Source organism: Saccopteryx leptura, chromosome 2 (assembly GCF_036850995.1).
Source record: "Saccopteryx leptura isolate mSacLep1 chromosome 2, mSacLep1_pri_phased_curated, whole genome shotgun sequence".
Classification (NCBI taxonomy): domain Eukaryota; kingdom Metazoa; phylum Chordata; class Mammalia; order Chiroptera; family Emballonuridae; genus Saccopteryx; species Saccopteryx leptura.
Window position 1 is genome coordinate 329771340 of NC_089504.1, and position 17983 is coordinate 329789322.

Here is a 17983-nt window from a genome sequence, read left to right on the forward strand (position 1 = left end):
CGGCTGACTGAAGTTGAAACTAGGGGTAGGTGACAGGGCTCAGCAACCCTGGGCAGGTGACAGAGACCTCACAGTGTGCAAGGCCAGCCTAACAGTCATTCCTCATCTCCAAGGAACACAAATTAGAGGAAACAGGCCTCGATTGCAGCCGGAGAGATTTTAATTAGCTGAGAAGGAGCTCCCTCCCAGCAGTGATTAAGGCTGATGGATGGCATGGCAAGGGGCCGTCTGGGGGAGAAGGGCGCTCCCTCCAGCTGTCCCCTCCAGTGGCCAGGCCATCCATCTTCCTGGAGAGCAGGCCTGGGCTGGGTCAGATGTCCAGGGGCGAGGGGTTGGGGTGGGGGGGATCCTGAGATTGATTATGAATGAGCCTAATTGACTCCAACTGTTGGAGTGTGTAGGGAATAGAGCCACGTCAGCTCAGCTCCCCAAGACCTGCTGCAGAGCAGACACGAAAAGCAGATTAATCTGTTAAAGAAGCAGATTCCAGGGCCCTCCCTGCCCCATTCAGACACTGCAGGGGTGCGGCCGGCTGCCTTGTGCTTTAACCAGAACCGCATGGGGCTCGGGGGGCCTTAGCCAGGCTGGGGAACTACTGGCCTAATCTCTTTCCGTCCTTCCAACTCTGATCGAAATCTGTCCTGCCTGTGTCCTGGAGCACAGCCATTTCAGAGAGAGGTCTCGCTCCCTGTGCAGAGGCAAACTTTCCTTTCTCTCAGAGATCAGAAAAGCAAGGCCCTCGCGCCCTCTGCAGGTGCTCTGCTAACCAGCAGGAAGCTGATGACGGGGCTCCTGCCCCTCCCAGCACTGCTGAGCCCTGTAGAGGGCCACACCTGACTGGGAGGCTGGGACGCCCCATCCAGCCTCCCTGAGCCCCACACAGGTAAGGCCTCCTCTCTGCGAAGCCTCCAGGTTCTGGCAAAGTTGACCCGAAAGGGAGTGAGGGGCAGGACAGAGGTGCCCCTGGCCTCCGTTTTCTCCCTAACTGCAGAAAGTTCCTGGCTTCCAGTCCCCGCAGTCCGCCACCTGCTCTACTACACATGCGCTCTGCAGGCGCTCAGGCCTCTCTGCCTGCACTGCCTGTGAGCAGCCAGGGCTCCCACCTGGCACCCACCTTGGCTCCTGGCTATTTCAACAGGGCAGGGGCCTGGGGAGCCCAGAGCCCCCTGGTCCTGGAGCAGTGAGCAGGATCTCTCAGAGGCTCCATGTCCTGGAGGGGCCCCTTGCTCCCCCACAGGGGCCCAGGCAGTTTGGATGAAGAATCCAGGCCTGGTGAACATGCTGCCTTAGTCCCGCCGTCGGGGCCTGTGCTGGGAGTCAGGAACATCGCCCAGCCCAGCCCCCGGTTCCCCAGTGGAGGGAGCACCTTCTCCCCTGTGAGGACCATGGTGTGAGTCATAGCGAATCGCCACCATGAGCTTTCTAAGTGCCCCACGCTGTGCCAGGCACTTCACATATGCTAGCACGTAACATCCTTGGAAAATAACTCTAGGAGGTGGTATTCACCTGAGTATCCCCATTTTATAGATGAGGAAATAGACAAGGAGCAGCTAAATAACTTCTTCTGGGTCACACAGCTGGAACTCATACCCGGACTGATCAAAAAGCCCATATACTTAACCATGTTATGGTACTCTCGTAGCACACACCAAAGTCACCTCCCCCAGGAAGCCTCCCTGGCTCTCCTCCCAAGTGTCTTCATTGCCCTGTGCCACCTCCACTAGCGCACACATCCCTACTGGGCTCTAACTTTGTGGCCTGGGAGTGAGGCTGCCTGGGTTTGACTCCTGGCTCCATTTGCTTGGTAACCCCAGGGAAAATTGTATTGTTTAACCTCTCAATGCCTCAGCTTCTGTACCTGGCCAACAAGAGCAGGGCCTGTTGAGCACAGGAAGTGGACATGAGCTGCCATGCGGGCCCAGCACCTCTGGCTCTAGGCAGAGGAGGACCCAGTGCACCGTGCTACTTGCTTTGAACTCTTGCTGACCACTTCTCACCAGTGACGCTCAGGGTCAGTCAGGACCTGACACCTCAGAGAGGCCTGGGCAGGTATCCCTATGCCCACCACATACCCACATTGGAGGGGCAGTCCCTCTGCTTCCTCCCCCCGCCAGCACCAGGCAGTCCCAACAAGCAAAAAGGGACTCACTTAGAGACCAGCGAGAAGGCCTCAGAGCAGATGGCAGGACAGGGGACAAATCTGATAAGGATGTGGCCCAGGGCCGCAGGGAAGTGGGCACGTGTGACCTTCTCCAGCACGGAGCTGAAAGTGTGGATGTCGGCTGCCTTGCAGGACGGGTCCCCTGAGCCTGTGTCCAGGATGTTCCCCCCATGCAGCACCAGCAGGAGGACGTGCGTCTTGCAGGAGCGCTGTGGGCAGGCTTCCTGAAAGGGACATCAATGAGGATAGAGAGAGAGCAGGGAGATAGGAGGGGGGCGGGGTGACACAAAGAATCTCTCTCTCTCTCTCTCTCTCTCTCTCTCTCTCTCTCTCTCTCTCTCTCTCTCATACACACACAGCTGCTGTGGCCAGAATAGTAGGCACTGCGCCCAGCCTGTCTCAGCTCCAAGTTGGAGACTTCTCCAGCCCCCCCATACGATGGGACCTACTGAGCACTCAGAGTGAGAGCACAGGCTGCCAGCAGGGCAATGTCAAGGCGAGAAGGGTCCCAAGAAGCCCTTCTTGTTCATATGGGAGCCAGCAACCCAGAGATGGACACAATGCTGCCCAGGGTCACACAGCAAGTCAAATGAGGAGCTGGGTGGAAACTAGACAGCCTGTCTACTGAGGGCTCTTCCTAAAGTCCTGAGCGCAGAGGTGGGCCCACAGCCTCACACATCCGGCCTACCTCATTGTCTTCGTGGATCTCAATGCTTCCCTGGGCTGGGAACTTCTGTCTTCTCAAGGAAACCCGGTACAGTTCTCCTGCGGCAGGAACAGAGAGGGACTCAGCCGGCACAAGGCACGGGCCTGGGCATGGGCCAGCACATAGCGCCCGGAGCTCAGGAGCCACCCTGCCCGGCTCCTCGCCTCCGCACTCAGCACAACAGGAAACCCTTTCTGCTCCTAAAGAAGGAAGACCAGCAGGATGAGGCTGCCGCAGGTGCTGTCCCGGTGGCCAGCAGTGGCCACCCAGAAAGGAACTAGTCTCTTTCCTTCACTAATAACCACAGCAACAGTACAAGGGTCCTCTGACAGCTTCCACTTCCAGTAAGGGACAAGGTTGGGCTAAGCATCCTCTGAAAACAATTACAGTTGCTGAGTTAAAACAAAAAGCAAAACAAACAAAAAAAACTAAATATGTTTGAAGCTATCAGGGAGATTGCAAGGCCCTGAATTACGGGAACCCCATCGGGGGGAAGGTGGGCCCTCAGAGAGGGAAGGCCAGCGTTTGGTACCACCCTTTTCATCACTCTTCCCCCGCAAGCTTTCCGGTGAGGCCAGCTACGGCCAGACACGTCCAGAAATGTCGTCCTGGTTTCTCTCAGCTACCTGGGCTCAGTGCCTCCCCCTTCAGGAAGCTGGCAGCCAGCCCTCCCTGGGCTCTCGTTTCCTCCAACACAGACACTACGGTCATGAACCAGATTCGAGCCACTGCTTGCTTTTGTAAATAAAGTTTTATTGGAACACAGCATGTCCATTCATTTACGTGTTATCTGTAGCTCCTTATGCACCACAGAGATTTTATAGCCCACAAAGCCTAAAATATTTACTATCTGGCCCTTTAAAGAAAAGTGGGTTGACCCCTGATCTAATACCTAAATATCACTGCTTTGGACTCTCAGGTGCAGAAAGATCTCAAAAACATTCAGCTGTCCCCACATTGCCGGCCCAGTGAGGCTGCCACCATGAGACAGTGAGGAATCCCTCCTGCCCTCCAGCTGACCTCCACATTTCTCCTTTCTCCCCATGAGGATACTGCTTTCTCTGTGTGGCTGAACCTCACAGCTAGACTGTGAACTCCTTGTTTGCCTTCAATGACAGGGAACTCATCTCTTAAAGCAGCCAGTTCCAGGCAAGAATGGCCCTCGCCTTCTTCTCACTTTACCCGCAACCCTGCTAGGAAGCACTTTTGGAGAAGGTCCTTCCCAGGGGCTTTGCAGTCAACCCTGAAGTAGGTGTGGGTTGGCAGTCCTGTTCAGTGTGTGTCTGTGTCCACATCTCCTCAGTCACTACTGGCCCCAAGGGAGGGTACATCTGCAAGGAATTCCAAATGAGAAGCTTTTCTCAGCAGGGAAGTACATTTCTGAAATAGTTTGTCCTCACAGACACAACCCTGGGCTAAGGGTAATTGCTTTATGAGCTCGGAGCGGCTGCCCACTCAGACAGGAAATCATTCCCTAAATGATGGAAGGTTTTAGCTTGGAGGAGGAAGAGGAAAAACTTGTTCCGAGGCCTGGCTCTGCCCAGTACTTCCTAATGCTCCTTCCTGCAGCTCAGACTCTTCTGCCTTATTTTCTGACATAGACCTTGCCCTGGACATGGCTAGAAGAGGCTATGACAGGATCAAAATAAGAACAACAGTAGATGGCTCAGCTTCACTGAGTACGCATGCCCTAGGCATGTGTGCTGTAAAGGTAGCATGTCATCTAGTCCCCGCAAGGAACCTCTGAGTGTTGTTCCTCTTGTTATTAGCCCCATTGTACAGATGAGAAAACTGAGGCTCAAACAACCTAAATCCCCTGCTCAAGGCCACACAATTGAGAAGACTGAGTGAGCTGGCACATGAACCCAGCTAAAAATGACCACACTCAACAGAAGACAATGCTTGACAGAGTGCTCCCAACTCATCTGATCCACAGCTTCCTAGGGAAGTAGACATGGAATACCTCATTCTGCAGAAGAAACAGGAGCCCAAATTGGCAAGTGGCACCCCGAAGACTGGAGTCCAGGTCTGCCATGGGAGACCAGTTCACCAGCAGGAAAGAGAGTGTCCAGGAGGGAACCGAGTGTGGCTTTGTTTGTGCAGCCTCTGTGCCACCGTAGGGCATGGGCCAGAGAGACTGGGAGCTGGCCCGGTTGAGTTTGTGGGTGTGGAGCTGCGAGGCCCCTGTCTTCTGGGGCTGGGAGGGACCTGGTGGAAACATGGACTGTGGAGCCAGAGCGCCTAAGTTCAAATCTTGGCTCTTACCAGCTGTATGACCTGCACCTGTTTTCTCGCCTGGAGGATGGGGATAATAATCCTAGCTACCTCTTAATGGTGATGGAGATAAACAAGTTTATAAATAGAAAGGGCTTAGAATGGGACCTGGAACGTAAATACTATGTGTTAGTTGTTATTATTACTATTATTAATTATTATTATTATTGTGACCCAGGGTACCTAGGGGGACACAGAGTTACAGCTGATAAGATGGAGCCAGTGGCTGATAGGGACACTGCCACCTCCACACTCTCCTGCCCTGTCCCCAAGTCCTCTCCGAGCCCTGGCAGCTCCCCAGCCTTGCTGGGCTGGGTGCCTACTTGCACCGGGGAGCCTGCTTGCAGTATGATTACAGGATTAAATACTGTGATTGCCACAAATTGCCATAGCGGGGCTATAAATAAGTCACAGGGAAAACATGAGGGTCCTACCACCTCTCAGGCACATTCCTTCCATTAGGTGGGGGTTGCATCCTGCACCCTCACTGATTATACAGGCGGAGGAGCACCCACATCCGTGATTTGCCTGGGGCCAGCTCCCTTTGGGCCCCATGCAATGTTCTGGGCATCAGATCAGTGGACAAGTGCTGTATCCTGGCTGCCAATGATGCCGAGGCAGTTCCTGGCCCAGTGTAGATGGGAGATCGGCAGGGCGGTTTGTTCTCAGCATCCCTACTCCTTCCCTAGCAAAGGGAAAAGTCTGGCCTCCTGTGCTGTTCAGGGTGGAGCCTTGCTTCCTTTCAATGAACAAAAGCAAGAGATACCTTGCTCTGGGAAAGGGAAGCGGGGAGACTTGGCCTGCCAGATCTAGATTCTGGCCCTAGAGAGTTAACTAACAGGACCAGAGTTGCCCCACTGAAAGGTACGTCTCCATTCTTCGCAGAAGCCTCTGTAGACAGCAGAAAGACAACCCAGAGGCCCCCCTGCCTATCCCTTGCTCACAAGGGCTCTGCTCTTCCAAGAATTAGAAATTCCCACCATAATAATTGAGGCCACTGGCTCTGACTCACCCATAAGCCATAACTCTTTCACTCCTCCGTGACCTTGCTCGTCCTGAGCCCTCGGCCTGGTAAGCCCTTCCTCCCTTTGCAGACCGGCAAATTCCCACTTGTCCTTCCAAACTCTGCTCAATTATCACCACCTCTGGAAAGCCTTCTCAGATCTGTTTTGTCAGAGAGGTGTTACCCCACAGCATGCTGAGCTGGGCCTGGCTTCTTGCTGTTAAGTTACTTGTCTATTTCCCCATCAAACTGAGGGCCCCTTGAGAGCAGGTGTACCAGCTGTCAGGGCTGAGTGTGATATTTTTAAGAAAACTTCTTGCAAGTGAAGATTCAGGGTGTACACAGACATTGAGACAGCTCTACGCTGTCAAACCCCCAGGAGCAAGCCGGTTTGGGGAGCATCACCCACTAGGAAGCACATTTCTTACAAGTTCCCAGGAAAACCGTATTGGGGAACCTCTGAGAATTCTGGAACACCCTGGCCTGGGCTTTGTGACTTTGCATCTAGAGGCTTCCCTAGAACTTCTGGTGACAAGATCTGATGGCACGGGTCCTGGGTGGTAGGGAGTCACATGCTGGGGGTCCCACTTCCTGTTCATTTCTGTCTGCACGACCCAATTCAGGCTGGTCCCTGTTGTGCCCAGATATGGGATGGGGGAACCCACAGCTGTCTTGCCCAGATATGGGATGGGGGAACCCACAGCTGTCTTGCCCAGATATGGGATGGGGGAACCCACAGCTGTCTTGCCCAGATATGGGATGGGGGAACCCACAGCTGTCTTGCCCAGATATGGGATGGGGAAACCCACAGCTGTCTTGCCCAGATATGGGATGGGGGAACCCCCAGCTGTCTTTGTGACGGTGTTTTGTAACAAGCGTTGAGGCAGGCCAACTAGCACCGTGCCTGCTTCCAGCCTCCCTGCTGGTCCTGGAACTGGGACCAGTGGCCCACCCATCTCACCATAGCTCCTCTTGGCAGCTAGAGAATAGAGGCTATTTTTGCTTAATCACCACCTTGGGAAGGCACAGATCGTGATCGTCCCTTCTAATTACTGATGTGCCATACAGCTCTGGAGACGAAAGCCGAGGTCGTCACCCACACACTCAGCACCCTAACCAGAGTCATCCGACTTGGCGGAGGAGTCCAACTGTCTCCATTCTCTCTTGCCACCTGCCGCCAGGACCCTGGAGGGGTGGGTGCTGGGGTGTCCCCTATCGAAAACTGACCATTCAGTTTCATTCTCCATTCTACCAGCCCCTGCAGTGGCACCCCCATCTCCATTAGTCGCCCCTGGGGTCAACTGAGCAGAGCTAGGCCCAGCTTGAAACCGTGGGGCATGTCCTGAGAAGTAGCGACAAAAGTATCTAATCCTCTATGAGCACGTGGAAACATAGGTACTGGCATAAACACACATCCTGTGTTTGAATCCAATGGCTATGCTAGCTTGCTCTGGTGTGGGATGCAAGAGATGTTCCTGGGAAGATCTGGAAAGGTCTAGAACCTCATTCAGCAGCAAGCAGAGAGCTCAAAGCCCCCAGGTAAGCACACACAGAGAAAGACACACACGCAGTGGAGGAGAGAGGCCATGGAAAGAGTCACGGGGTGGGAAATGAACACCCTAGTCAGAGGCTTACTGCGGACACCCTCTCCAAACCACCGCAGAGTGAGGGGTTGGCCTCAATTCCCTCTTACGGGTCAGGCAGTCAGAGATTCTCTGAGTCCAAGCATGAGGAGACCGTGCCCTGCATGACTTCAAGCCTCTATGCCCAGAAGAATTCTTCCCTAAGACCCTGACAAGACCTGCAAGTGTGAGTGGTGAGTCACTTTTAGGGACTATGGAGAAAAAGAACCAGGAAACTGCAGGCAGCAAAGGTCACCTGGATTTCAAAGCAAACGATTCCAAGCCTGACCAGGAGGTGGCGCAGTGGATAGAGAGCATCAGGCTGGGAAACGGAGGACCCAAGTTCAAAACCCTGAGGTTGCCGGCTTGAGCATGGGCTCATCTGGCTTGAGCATGGGATCATAGACATGACCCCTTATGGTTGCTGGCTTGAGCCCAAGGTCGCTGGTTTGAGCAAGGGGTCACTCGCTCTGCTGTAGCCCCCCCCCCCATCAAGGCACATACCAGAATGCAATCAATGAACAACTAAGGAGCTGCAACAAATTGATGTTTCTCATCTCTCTCCCTTCCTGTCTGTCCCTATCTGTCTCTCTCTCTGACTCTCTCTGTCTCTGTCAAAACACAAAACACAAAAAACAAACAAACAAAATAATATATATATATATATATATATATATATATATATATATATATATATATATATATATATATCTCAAATGATTCCAACCAGGGAGCTTGGTGTCAATTCCCAGGCAAGTCCTGGTGCAAATTAATAAACACATGTTTGAGGAGCCCTTAGCAAAGGAGAGCTCTGATAGGTTCTTTTGCAACATACCTTGCCCACCCACCGAGGGATCAACATGGGCTTAGGGCATCTGGGGAGGAGGGAGATACCACCCGGAGGACAAACTCTCAAGGGAACCTGCATCTCGCACAACAGCTCAGGGGCTGTGGGATAATGAGTCAGGCCATGCTTCTCTGCCAGACACTGGGACGTGGATGGCACAGCATGAAGCAGGGGAAAGAACGCGCCCTCACCTGATGGTTGTAAAACTTTTCAAGGACAGGGAGATCTTTTATCCCGTGAAATTTTCTTTAGGAACTCATTCTGCAATGCAGATGAAAGTGGACCAGCTATGACTGACACAGGTTAGGGGGCCCAGAGCCTCACTCTCCTGCTCCACCCATCCTTGCCCCTAAGCAGTCCCTGGGGCTCCACAGAGCACAACTAAAAAGCCAGCGCCACATGGCCCGTGGTGGCACAGTGGATAGAGAGTTGACCTGGGACACTGAGGTCCCAGGTTTGAAAACCTGAGATCACTGGTTTGAGCACAGGCTCATCTGGCTTAAGTGTGAGATCATCAACATGATCTCATGGTCCCTGGCTTGAGCAAGGGGTCACAGGCTTGGTTGGAGCCAACATCCACCCCCATCATTGTCAAGGCACGTATGAGAAGCAATGAATGAACAACTAAAGTGCCGCAACTACCAGTTGATGCTTCTCATTTCTCTCCCTTCCTGTCTGTCTATCACCCTCTCTTGCTAAAAAAAAAAAAAAGCCATCACCTGCTCACGAGCCGAAATCCAGGCCAACGTCCTCTCCACGGTCCCTTAGCACCCCCAACCTCGGGTAAAACAGCAGACTAGGTGGGAGGTGTGTGGTGGGCTGGCCTATGCATTCGAGGGAAACACACTAAATGTTCATAGGTGGTTTTCTCTAAACGACAGGGCAATATCGTTTGATAGGTGATAATATATATCAAATACTATATTGATATTTTGCTATATATTGATAAAATATCAAATGATAGGTGATATTTTTTTAACTTTCAACTTCTATTTTGCAATTTTTCTCCAGGGAGCCCATATTTCTTTTAGTTTAAAACTATTTATGAATAGTCAATCAAATAGACAATATAAGCATGTGTCAAATTGACAACAAAAACATTTTAAACAAGCCACACCCCCTACTTTAATAAACGTAAACACTACAAACAAAATAAAGCGGCAAATATGTTGTCCTGCCCTCTGGGAGCTGACAGGCTAATGAGCGGCTGTAAAAAGTAAAAGACATGCTCCTGCAAGGAACAAATATACATGAAACATGCTGAGTGAATTATGATCCTACATCTGGGTTAAAAAAAACCCCAAAACTCAACATCACTTGCCGATTCCTACTCGATTTGTTGCCCAAATTTGTGTCTTGGCTGAAAAGACCAAGATCAATCAGATATAGCATGTGACTTCAAGAATCTCGCAAGTGCCCAGGGTCACATACATAATCAAGGTCAAATCACATGACAAAGACTTAGGTCATGTGACCAAGTCCAGCCACAAAACCAAAGGCTGCACACAGCCTGAGTCAGGGTAAGGGATTGCCAGAGGGACCTCTCAGCCTGAGGCTGCGTGTACTAGAGATTAGATCAGAAGAAAGAGAGGGAATCTGCTCTACTCTGCACCTCAGGCCACTTGCAGGGCATGTCTGGGGATCAATAACCAGCAGGATAGTATGAGAAGGGCCCCAGTCTGGAGAAGAGCAGGCTCTAGGGGACATGGCAGCTGCCTGCAGATCCCTGCAGAGCCTTGCTTGGGTCACAGGAGCAGAGGGCAGAGCCAGGGTGAATGGGGGTGGGGTAGTTTCCAGAGAGTTCCCAGTTTGAACACAACCTAGGAAATGTTGACAACAGTTCAGAACTGACCCGTGCTGGCCTGGAGAAGGCAGGGAGCTCTCCCTCACTGGGTTACACAAGCAAGTTATGTAAGTGGCTACTTAGCAAGGAATGCTAGGGCAGGAATTTCCAACCAGGCTTGAGGATCTAGAAATTAAGGTCCCTCATCTGACTCCTTAACCCTTTCCATGACAGAATCCATTCAGGTCAGCCTGGGTTCACCTGGCTAGTGAGGCCCAAACCCCAGTGGGCCAGTTAGCCCTCCACTAGCCCAGACGAAGGCCCGACCCTTATTAGGGTTTGAGCCCCAGGTCCTGCCTCTTGAAAACTTGTTGGCTGCCCCCAGTGAGCATCGGGACAGCTCCAGGGAAACTCCTCTTGGAAGCCTGCTTAGATCAGGAGTGTCTCCATCTTGAATCATGCCCAGTGAAGGTTCTAGATATTCCACCACAGGAAAACCCCCTACAGTGCGACACTGGGATGCTAGAAGGGCCTAGCACCCCTCTCCTGGCTACTGTCCTGTAATACAGCCTTCCTAAAACCTGTCTGGAGTTGATAATCCTCATCTTGTGTCTCAGGCAATTATCCCATCTATCCTGAGAGGTCAGGGTGCTCTCCCCGTTTTGCAGGTGAGAAAACTGAGGCTCAGAGACGTGTTTTATCTCTATATGTACATGAAGGGACAGGGATTTGAACCAGGTCACTAGGCTGGGGCTCTTTCATCCCTCCTACAGCATTGCCCCCAAAATATGAGGTATAAGAATGGAGTGTTCTCATCACTTTTTCAAATGCCTCCACATCACAGCCTGCATGGCCGGCAGAGTGACCCCTGGTAGGAAGGACAAAGGGGAGAGAGGCTTTTATCAGGAGCAAGTACCTGCTTAGACCTTCTGGCCTACCCCCGGCCCCACCCAGGGGACCCCTGTCAAGCCCACCCTGGCTCTGCTTGGAAGTCGGCACAAAACCAAAGAAATACAACAATCTGTTCCAACCCACACATTCCTTCTTACCCTGGTAATCTTCTCAGAATGAATGTGGTTTCTAGAAAAAGGCCTGGGAATGGCTTTTAAACATACAGAAAGGTGTGCTCAACCTTAGAACTCTGGACTAGAGGAAGGCTCATGGAAATTACTCTAAAACACCTTCTGTTTTACCTCCTGGACCAGCAATTATTAACCCCATGCTGCCCAAGGTACGGGGAAACAGCCCTCGTCATTCATCGCTGGGGAAATGAGAACTAGTCCAACCTCTGTGGAGAATTCAACTATGCCATTCAAAATACCAAATGTCCTTGACCCAGTAAGTCCAAGTCCGTGGGCATAATGGCATATGTACAATGCTAACCCTTGCCAACTATTTATAACAGACAAAAGACAGAAAGCAAACCTATGCGCCTGCCAACAAGGGGCTGGTTAAACAAATGAAGCCACAGTGAAATATGACACACCGTTGCAAAGCCATGTGCCTCCAAATGTACCGAGAGAGTAAGATAATCCCAGATACCTTATTACTGAGGAGAGCAAGGTGCAGAGTGGAATACACCATATGCTCCCATCTGGGTATAAAAATATAAATTAATATTTATGGAGACATTCACTTATGCAGGGAATATTTCTGGAATGGTCGATGAGAAATTCATCCTAATCTTTGTTTCTGGGGAGAGAGACAAGGTGAGCTGGAGGAGGGGACAAGGAGGCATACTTGTCACCTTTTGTCCCTTTAGAATTTTATACTGTGTATGTGTGTTACCTACTCAAAAGGCAGGTTGGAAATCAGAAGTTTTTCAATGTGCATGTATCAGGGTGTGCATTTTCCCCTGAGATGTTCCTTTCTGTTCTCTCTTGGCTCTGGCTTCTTTGCCTCTGGGGAGATTTGTAGCAGAGCTTCCTAGTTTTTGTTTCCAATAGCACCTTTGTTCCCAGCAGAAAAGGAATTGAGGAAACCGAGGTCTCTGGGCTGAACAGAAATCCCCAGGCCCATCCCTGGCTGACAGGAGGACAGAGATGAGCAGGGTGCCCTCCCAACTTGGGGTACCCTCACAACTCCAGGCGGATGCACCACAGCTGCCAGGGGCTGCAGGCCAGGCCAGGAGGGACCACCAGGCGGGGCCCAGGAGCCTCACTGCTCGTAAGCGCGCGCGCACGCGCGCACACACACACACACACACACACACACACACACACGAGTGAGTACACACTCGCCACTCCCCACCAGGGTGGTGGGGAAGTCCCCTGGGCACTCTGAGAAGCCCCTGGAATCACAGAAGGGGTGTGTTTCCCGCACATTTGGATAGGTATGCGAAGTGAAAATTATAAATTGGTGTCTAGAAAAATTAAGGAAAAGCCTGTTCTTCCACTAGTCAGGGGACTGTACAGGATGATCTCCATTTGCCCCCTCCCCGGATCCACACTCCACCTTCCGGCCCAGTGAGGGCCTCAGATTCAGCTGGGCTTGGCTGGGGGAAGGTACCCAGAGAACTGGGGAGAGAGACTCCCTCCCTACCAGGCCACCAGAGGCTAAACCCTCTACTGAGGACCACAGCTCCTGGCGGGGGGTGGGGGGGTCTTTTTGCTCCAGTTCATTCCCAGAGACTATCAAAGTGCTGACATATACACGATAGTTATTAAACACTTTTGAAGTGAATAAATAAATAATTTGTTTCCATTCTGTCCCCCTGTAAGTGTTGGAAGCTGTGCATGTCCCCAGCAGAGCATACACTCACATAGACACACATTTATCTTCGTGTAAATGAATGCACCAGTGCAGTGACATACACAATGCACTACACACTAGAACGGCCCATGCCAAGCATAGACATACGCACACACACGCAGGAAAAGTGCTCCCCAGGCGGACGTCTGCCATCCTGAGCTCATTAAAGCCAGCTAAATATAGCCTGTCTGCAGCTGTGCTCAGCAAGCTGCCCACACAGGCCAGGAAAAGATACCAGTTACCAGGCAGAGGAGTGGGGAGGCCAGCTGCGGGCAACAGGCTCCATGTACCATGCCTGTGAGGGGCCACGAGGGAGGCCACAGGGCGGACAGTATGCAGGGAGGGAAGCCTGTTGGTGGCTGGGCACTCAGAGCTCTGGTCACTGGCCCCAGGCAGTGGGACATGAGGTCACGCCACACCCCCACAATGGGGTAGGCGATGCTGAGCACCTCCATCTTCTCTGTATGTCCCTTTGGGATAAACACACAGGTTTGTCTGACAGTTGATTTGATCAAGGAACCAAGCTCAGTCCAGGACCAAGGACTAGAGTCAAGACACAACCTGGGACAAATCAGGTCTCCATTGGTGGCTAGGGGAGCAACTCGGTGGGGATGTGGATCAAGAGTCAGTTCAGAACCATTGGGACTCAGTCTGGACCACTGTCAGGTCTTGGTCAGGGGACAAGAGAGAATTCAGAGTCCCACTAGAGCACTCCATTCTAGTAAGCAGAGTTGGCTGTGAGCAGACCCTCCTCACACCTGAGGCAGCTGCCTGCTGCTTCCACACCCACCTCTGATGCCAGGCACAGGCCCTGGCAAAGCCACTGACAACCACAAGTGGGGAGTCACATGTTTCACGTCATGTGCTCCACCCAGAGGGCCCATGGTAAGTCCTCCTGTCCTGGAATCTCCCCCCATCAGGTGAGGATGAGATAGCAGAAGCCCCTCCAATTTGTACTTTCCTGCGCACATCCTGGACCCCAAGGTAGTTGGGAGTGGAGTGGATCTGGGCTTGAGGAGGCACCTGTATGACACATGGGACAATGGGGCACCATCCCAGTTCCTGGGGTGACCATGGAAAGCAAAAATTGCAGAAAAATGGGAGCACAGATGAGACATGGACCCGAGCTCAGATGGCAGAGTGAGGAGACGGTGTGAGCTCCTTCCTTGGAAGGTTGTTTGTTTAGTCCGAGTCCTCATTTTCTCCTTGTGGCATGCTTGTCATGACTGTCACCCTTCCCAGATCCCAGGTCATCCCGAAGATCAGAGAGACCAGCCTGGACAGCACCCTGCATGCTGTAGCTGCCCAGATGGGGAGGGGGAGAGTGAAGCAGCCACATATCTCCTGGAAAGTCAGGTCCTCCCTGGAGGTGAACTTGGTGTCACCGTGCCACTGCGCCACACACTGCCCCCAGCCTCCTCCGAGATGATGGCCAGAACCAGCATGGGGGAATGGGCCCAGCTGCTGACCCGGGCAGCAGTGAATGAATGGACCAGAGAAAGCAGAGGCCAACAGCGCTGGGTCCCAAGGAATCGCTCTAGGACCCCCAAGTCTTTCCTGCCATCTGCTGCAAAGGGGGCTGGTTGAGTCCCCTCCACACGATCAGATGGAATACTCAAGCTTCTCAATTCACTTATAAAGAAACTACTTAGAGTCTCCACATTCCTTTCATATGCAAACCAGCCAATCCACCTCCCTTATCTAACTCTCACACACCAAGCCCATATTTCTCCTGCCCTAATCACCCCAGGGCCAGTATGGGACCACAGAGACCACCCCTGCAGGCCAGAGCTTCAACGTTATAAGAACTACCCAGTCCTCAGCCATTTCCCCTGCCCTAACCCTCAGAAAACACAGTGCAGACTCTGACCCATGCTCTCCGGCACACCTGCCTCCTGAGTAAATCTCCTGCTTTCCCTGTGGCCCCGCGTGACATGGTATGTTTCCTCCTCTTGGGAACTGTCAATAATGCAGTGTTTTCAAGGCATTGATCTCTCTAATTTGCCACTTAGTCACCTCTGTAAATTAAAATCCCAGGGAACATTTTAACACAGCTCCCCCCCATATTGCAGAACTGAGTCCCTTACATTCTATGAGGACACATGAGAGAGATGTGACCGCTCTCTGCACGGCCACGCCAGTGCACTTGTGGCCTGCTCCTTGGGGGTGCCCCTGGCAGAGACACTCATGCCTCCCAGGCCCTGAGGGGCTTTGTCTGGCATTAACACTGGATGTTGGAAACAGAAAGCTTCTCAGGAGGCCCGTGCTCCTGCTCCGAGCTGGAGCCAGGCCGTGGGGAGCTGGCACGGCAGGCACCGCCACCCTGCCTCTGCCGCTCGGCTGCCCCGTGTGCAGTGACTCAGGAACCACACCTGGGGCAGAGAGCGGCTCCGATCCTGCCTGCAGGCCCAGTGAACACCCGACAACCCCTGCACCCTGAGTGGACCCGAGAGAACCAAGGCCCATGGAGCCTGGACCCATCCAAGGGCAAGAAGAGACTCCGCGTAGGGGAGGCAGGTTTAACTCACTCTGCTTCTCCTGAAGGATACCGGACGTGCATGGTACACTCCCTTCTCCTGCAGAGAAAGAAAGAAACGTGAGCAGACACCCTCATCACTGATGGCCAGACACTGGGAGGCCACTGTGGCTGCCTGTGCCCCTCTGTTCAATGTCCTCCCTCCCCAAGCCGGGGGCAGGCACATGTCTCTCCCACCTCCTCGTGCCCTGCCCCTGCCACGCTTATCTCTTGGATATTTACACAAGACAGAGCAGGGCGCCATGACACCATGGCCTGGGGAGGTGGGGACCAGCCTCCTTTCTCCCTGGTCTTCTTCTCTGGCACCTCCTCTCTTCCCACCTGCATCAAGCAGCCGCTTGCTTACCTGGCATCGCCCTCTGGACACTCATTCCCCCTCCGATGGGCAACACTGAACGCCACATCCCTGCAGACAACTGCCACATCTCCATCTCTAGTCCAGCCACTTTTCTACATTTTTGACCCACATCTCCCGCTGCCTCTTGGACATCAGCTCTGGATTCTTTCAGGTGGCACACACTCACCATGCCCACCGTGCGGGTCCTGGAGCTGGCCCTCTTCCCCAGGCCCCACCTCAATGGAGACGCCAGTTTCTCCCCCAGCCTGGGAGTTGGCCACAACCCTTTCCCTCTTTTGCCTCCACGTTCAATCAGTCACAGAGTGCTGTGGGTCTGCCACCTTAACTCCTCGACACTCCCTCCCTCTTCACAAGGCATAGACTCCACAATGGAAGGTATTTCTGATGTTTACAGGTGTCTCCCCGGAACATTTATTTATTTGTTGAATGAATAAAGAAATGACACATGCCCCCCCCTCCTGCCACCAATACACAGAAGCATACTACCCAAATACAGAACTCTATTCTATCTCCTTGGACCAGGGGTCCCCAAACTTTTTACACAGGGCGCCAGTTCACTGTCCCTCAGACCGTTGGAGGGCCGGACTATAAAAAAAACCCATGAACAAATCCCTATGCACACTGCACATATCTTATTTTAAAGTAAAAAAAAAAAAAAAACAGGAACAAATACAATATTTTTTTAAAAGAACAAGTAAATTTAAATCAACAAACTGACCAGTATTTCAATGGGAGCTATGGGCCTGTTTTTGGCTAATGAGATGGTCAATGTGCTCCTCTCACTGACCACCAATGAAAGAGGTGCCCCTTCCGGAAGTGCGGTGGGGCCGGATAAATGGCCTCAGGGGCCGCATGCAGCCCGCGGGGCTGTAGTTTGGGGACCCCTGCCTTGGACTATCAGAATAGCTTCTTTCTTTTAACAAGAAGCTTTTTCCCCCCCTGTATGTATGAAGCAATACGAGCTCCTTACTGGAAATTCAGAAAACACTAACAAACATTAATAAGAAGAAGATTCCTTACAACCTATCACTAAGAAAAAACCACTGAGCCCATTTTTTGTCATTCCTTCCAGCCTTCTTTTCAATGCATTCTGGGGCTGATTAAAATAATATCAGCTCTTTGCATGCAGGAATGTCTGTATTTCCAATAACTAGATCAATAGCTAGCTCATGGAAAGCATGACAGAGAAGCACAAAATACACTTTCTATAACTTCAAGTTGAAGCATAAATAGTTCCCCAGTAAAGTTAAAAAAGAGAGAGAGAGAGAGAAAAGCCTTTGAAACATCATCCCATTGGCTGTACGAGCTGCACTGAGAGGATATAGCATGACTGACTTTAATATTATCCCATTTGTGTAAAGTTTCTAAATTACACCACTGTAGTTACTGCTGCAATGAACATCTTGGTGGTTGGAGCCCTTTCTGCATTTTCTATGATTTCCCTAAAATACATCCACAGAAGGAGAATTCTGGATCAGAGGACAAGAACCTTTAGGCTCCTGACGTTGCAGCCTGATCGTTTTCTATGAGGTGTACCTTCTGATCTGCACAGCCACCAGCAGAAGTTAAGCGCTGTCATCAACAGACATCACCTCCCTGGCATTTACATCGGGCTGTTGAATTTTTCTGCCTCTGGCTTCTCCACACTAATCTTCTACAGGTAGCACTAGAGTGGGGCGTCCCATCATCCAGTTGTGAGCCTGGCAAATGAGCCTGTCCATTAAGCGGGCCCGCCCCCCCCCCCCTAGCTTTCCCCACCCCTCCCACTCACCCTGCCCAAGCCGAATCACTGTTCTGCGTCTGCGCTCACCGCACAGCCTGCGCTCAGCTCACCGCACAGCCTGCGCTCCGCTCACCGCACAGCCTGCGCTCCGCTCACCGCACAGCCTGCGCTCACCGCACAGCCTGCGCTCACCGCACAGCCTGCGCTCACCGCACAGCC

The 17983-nt window shown here is 52.2% G+C and overlaps 1 protein-coding gene across 3 annotated transcripts in view; it reads right to left on the reverse strand.

Annotated features, from left to right (window-relative positions):
* PITPNM3 (PITPNM family member 3) overlaps nt 1-17983 on the reverse strand; it is an 84077-nt gene that overhangs the window by 27474 nt on the left and 38620 nt on the right. For all 3 annotated transcript variants that reach the window (XR_010748878.1, XM_066363389.1, XM_066363390.1), the window contains exons 4-6: nt 15676-15723; nt 2850-2926; nt 2150-2385 (exon numbers count right to left, since the gene is read on the reverse strand). Coding sequence is in view for 2 of the 3 variants with exons in the window: in XM_066363389.1 (XP_066219486.1) it covers nt 2150-2385; nt 2850-2926; nt 15676-15723 (361 nt within the window). In the remaining variant the exon portion in view is untranslated. The remainder of the gene's footprint in view (nt 1-2149; nt 2386-2849; nt 2927-15675; nt 15724-17983) is intronic.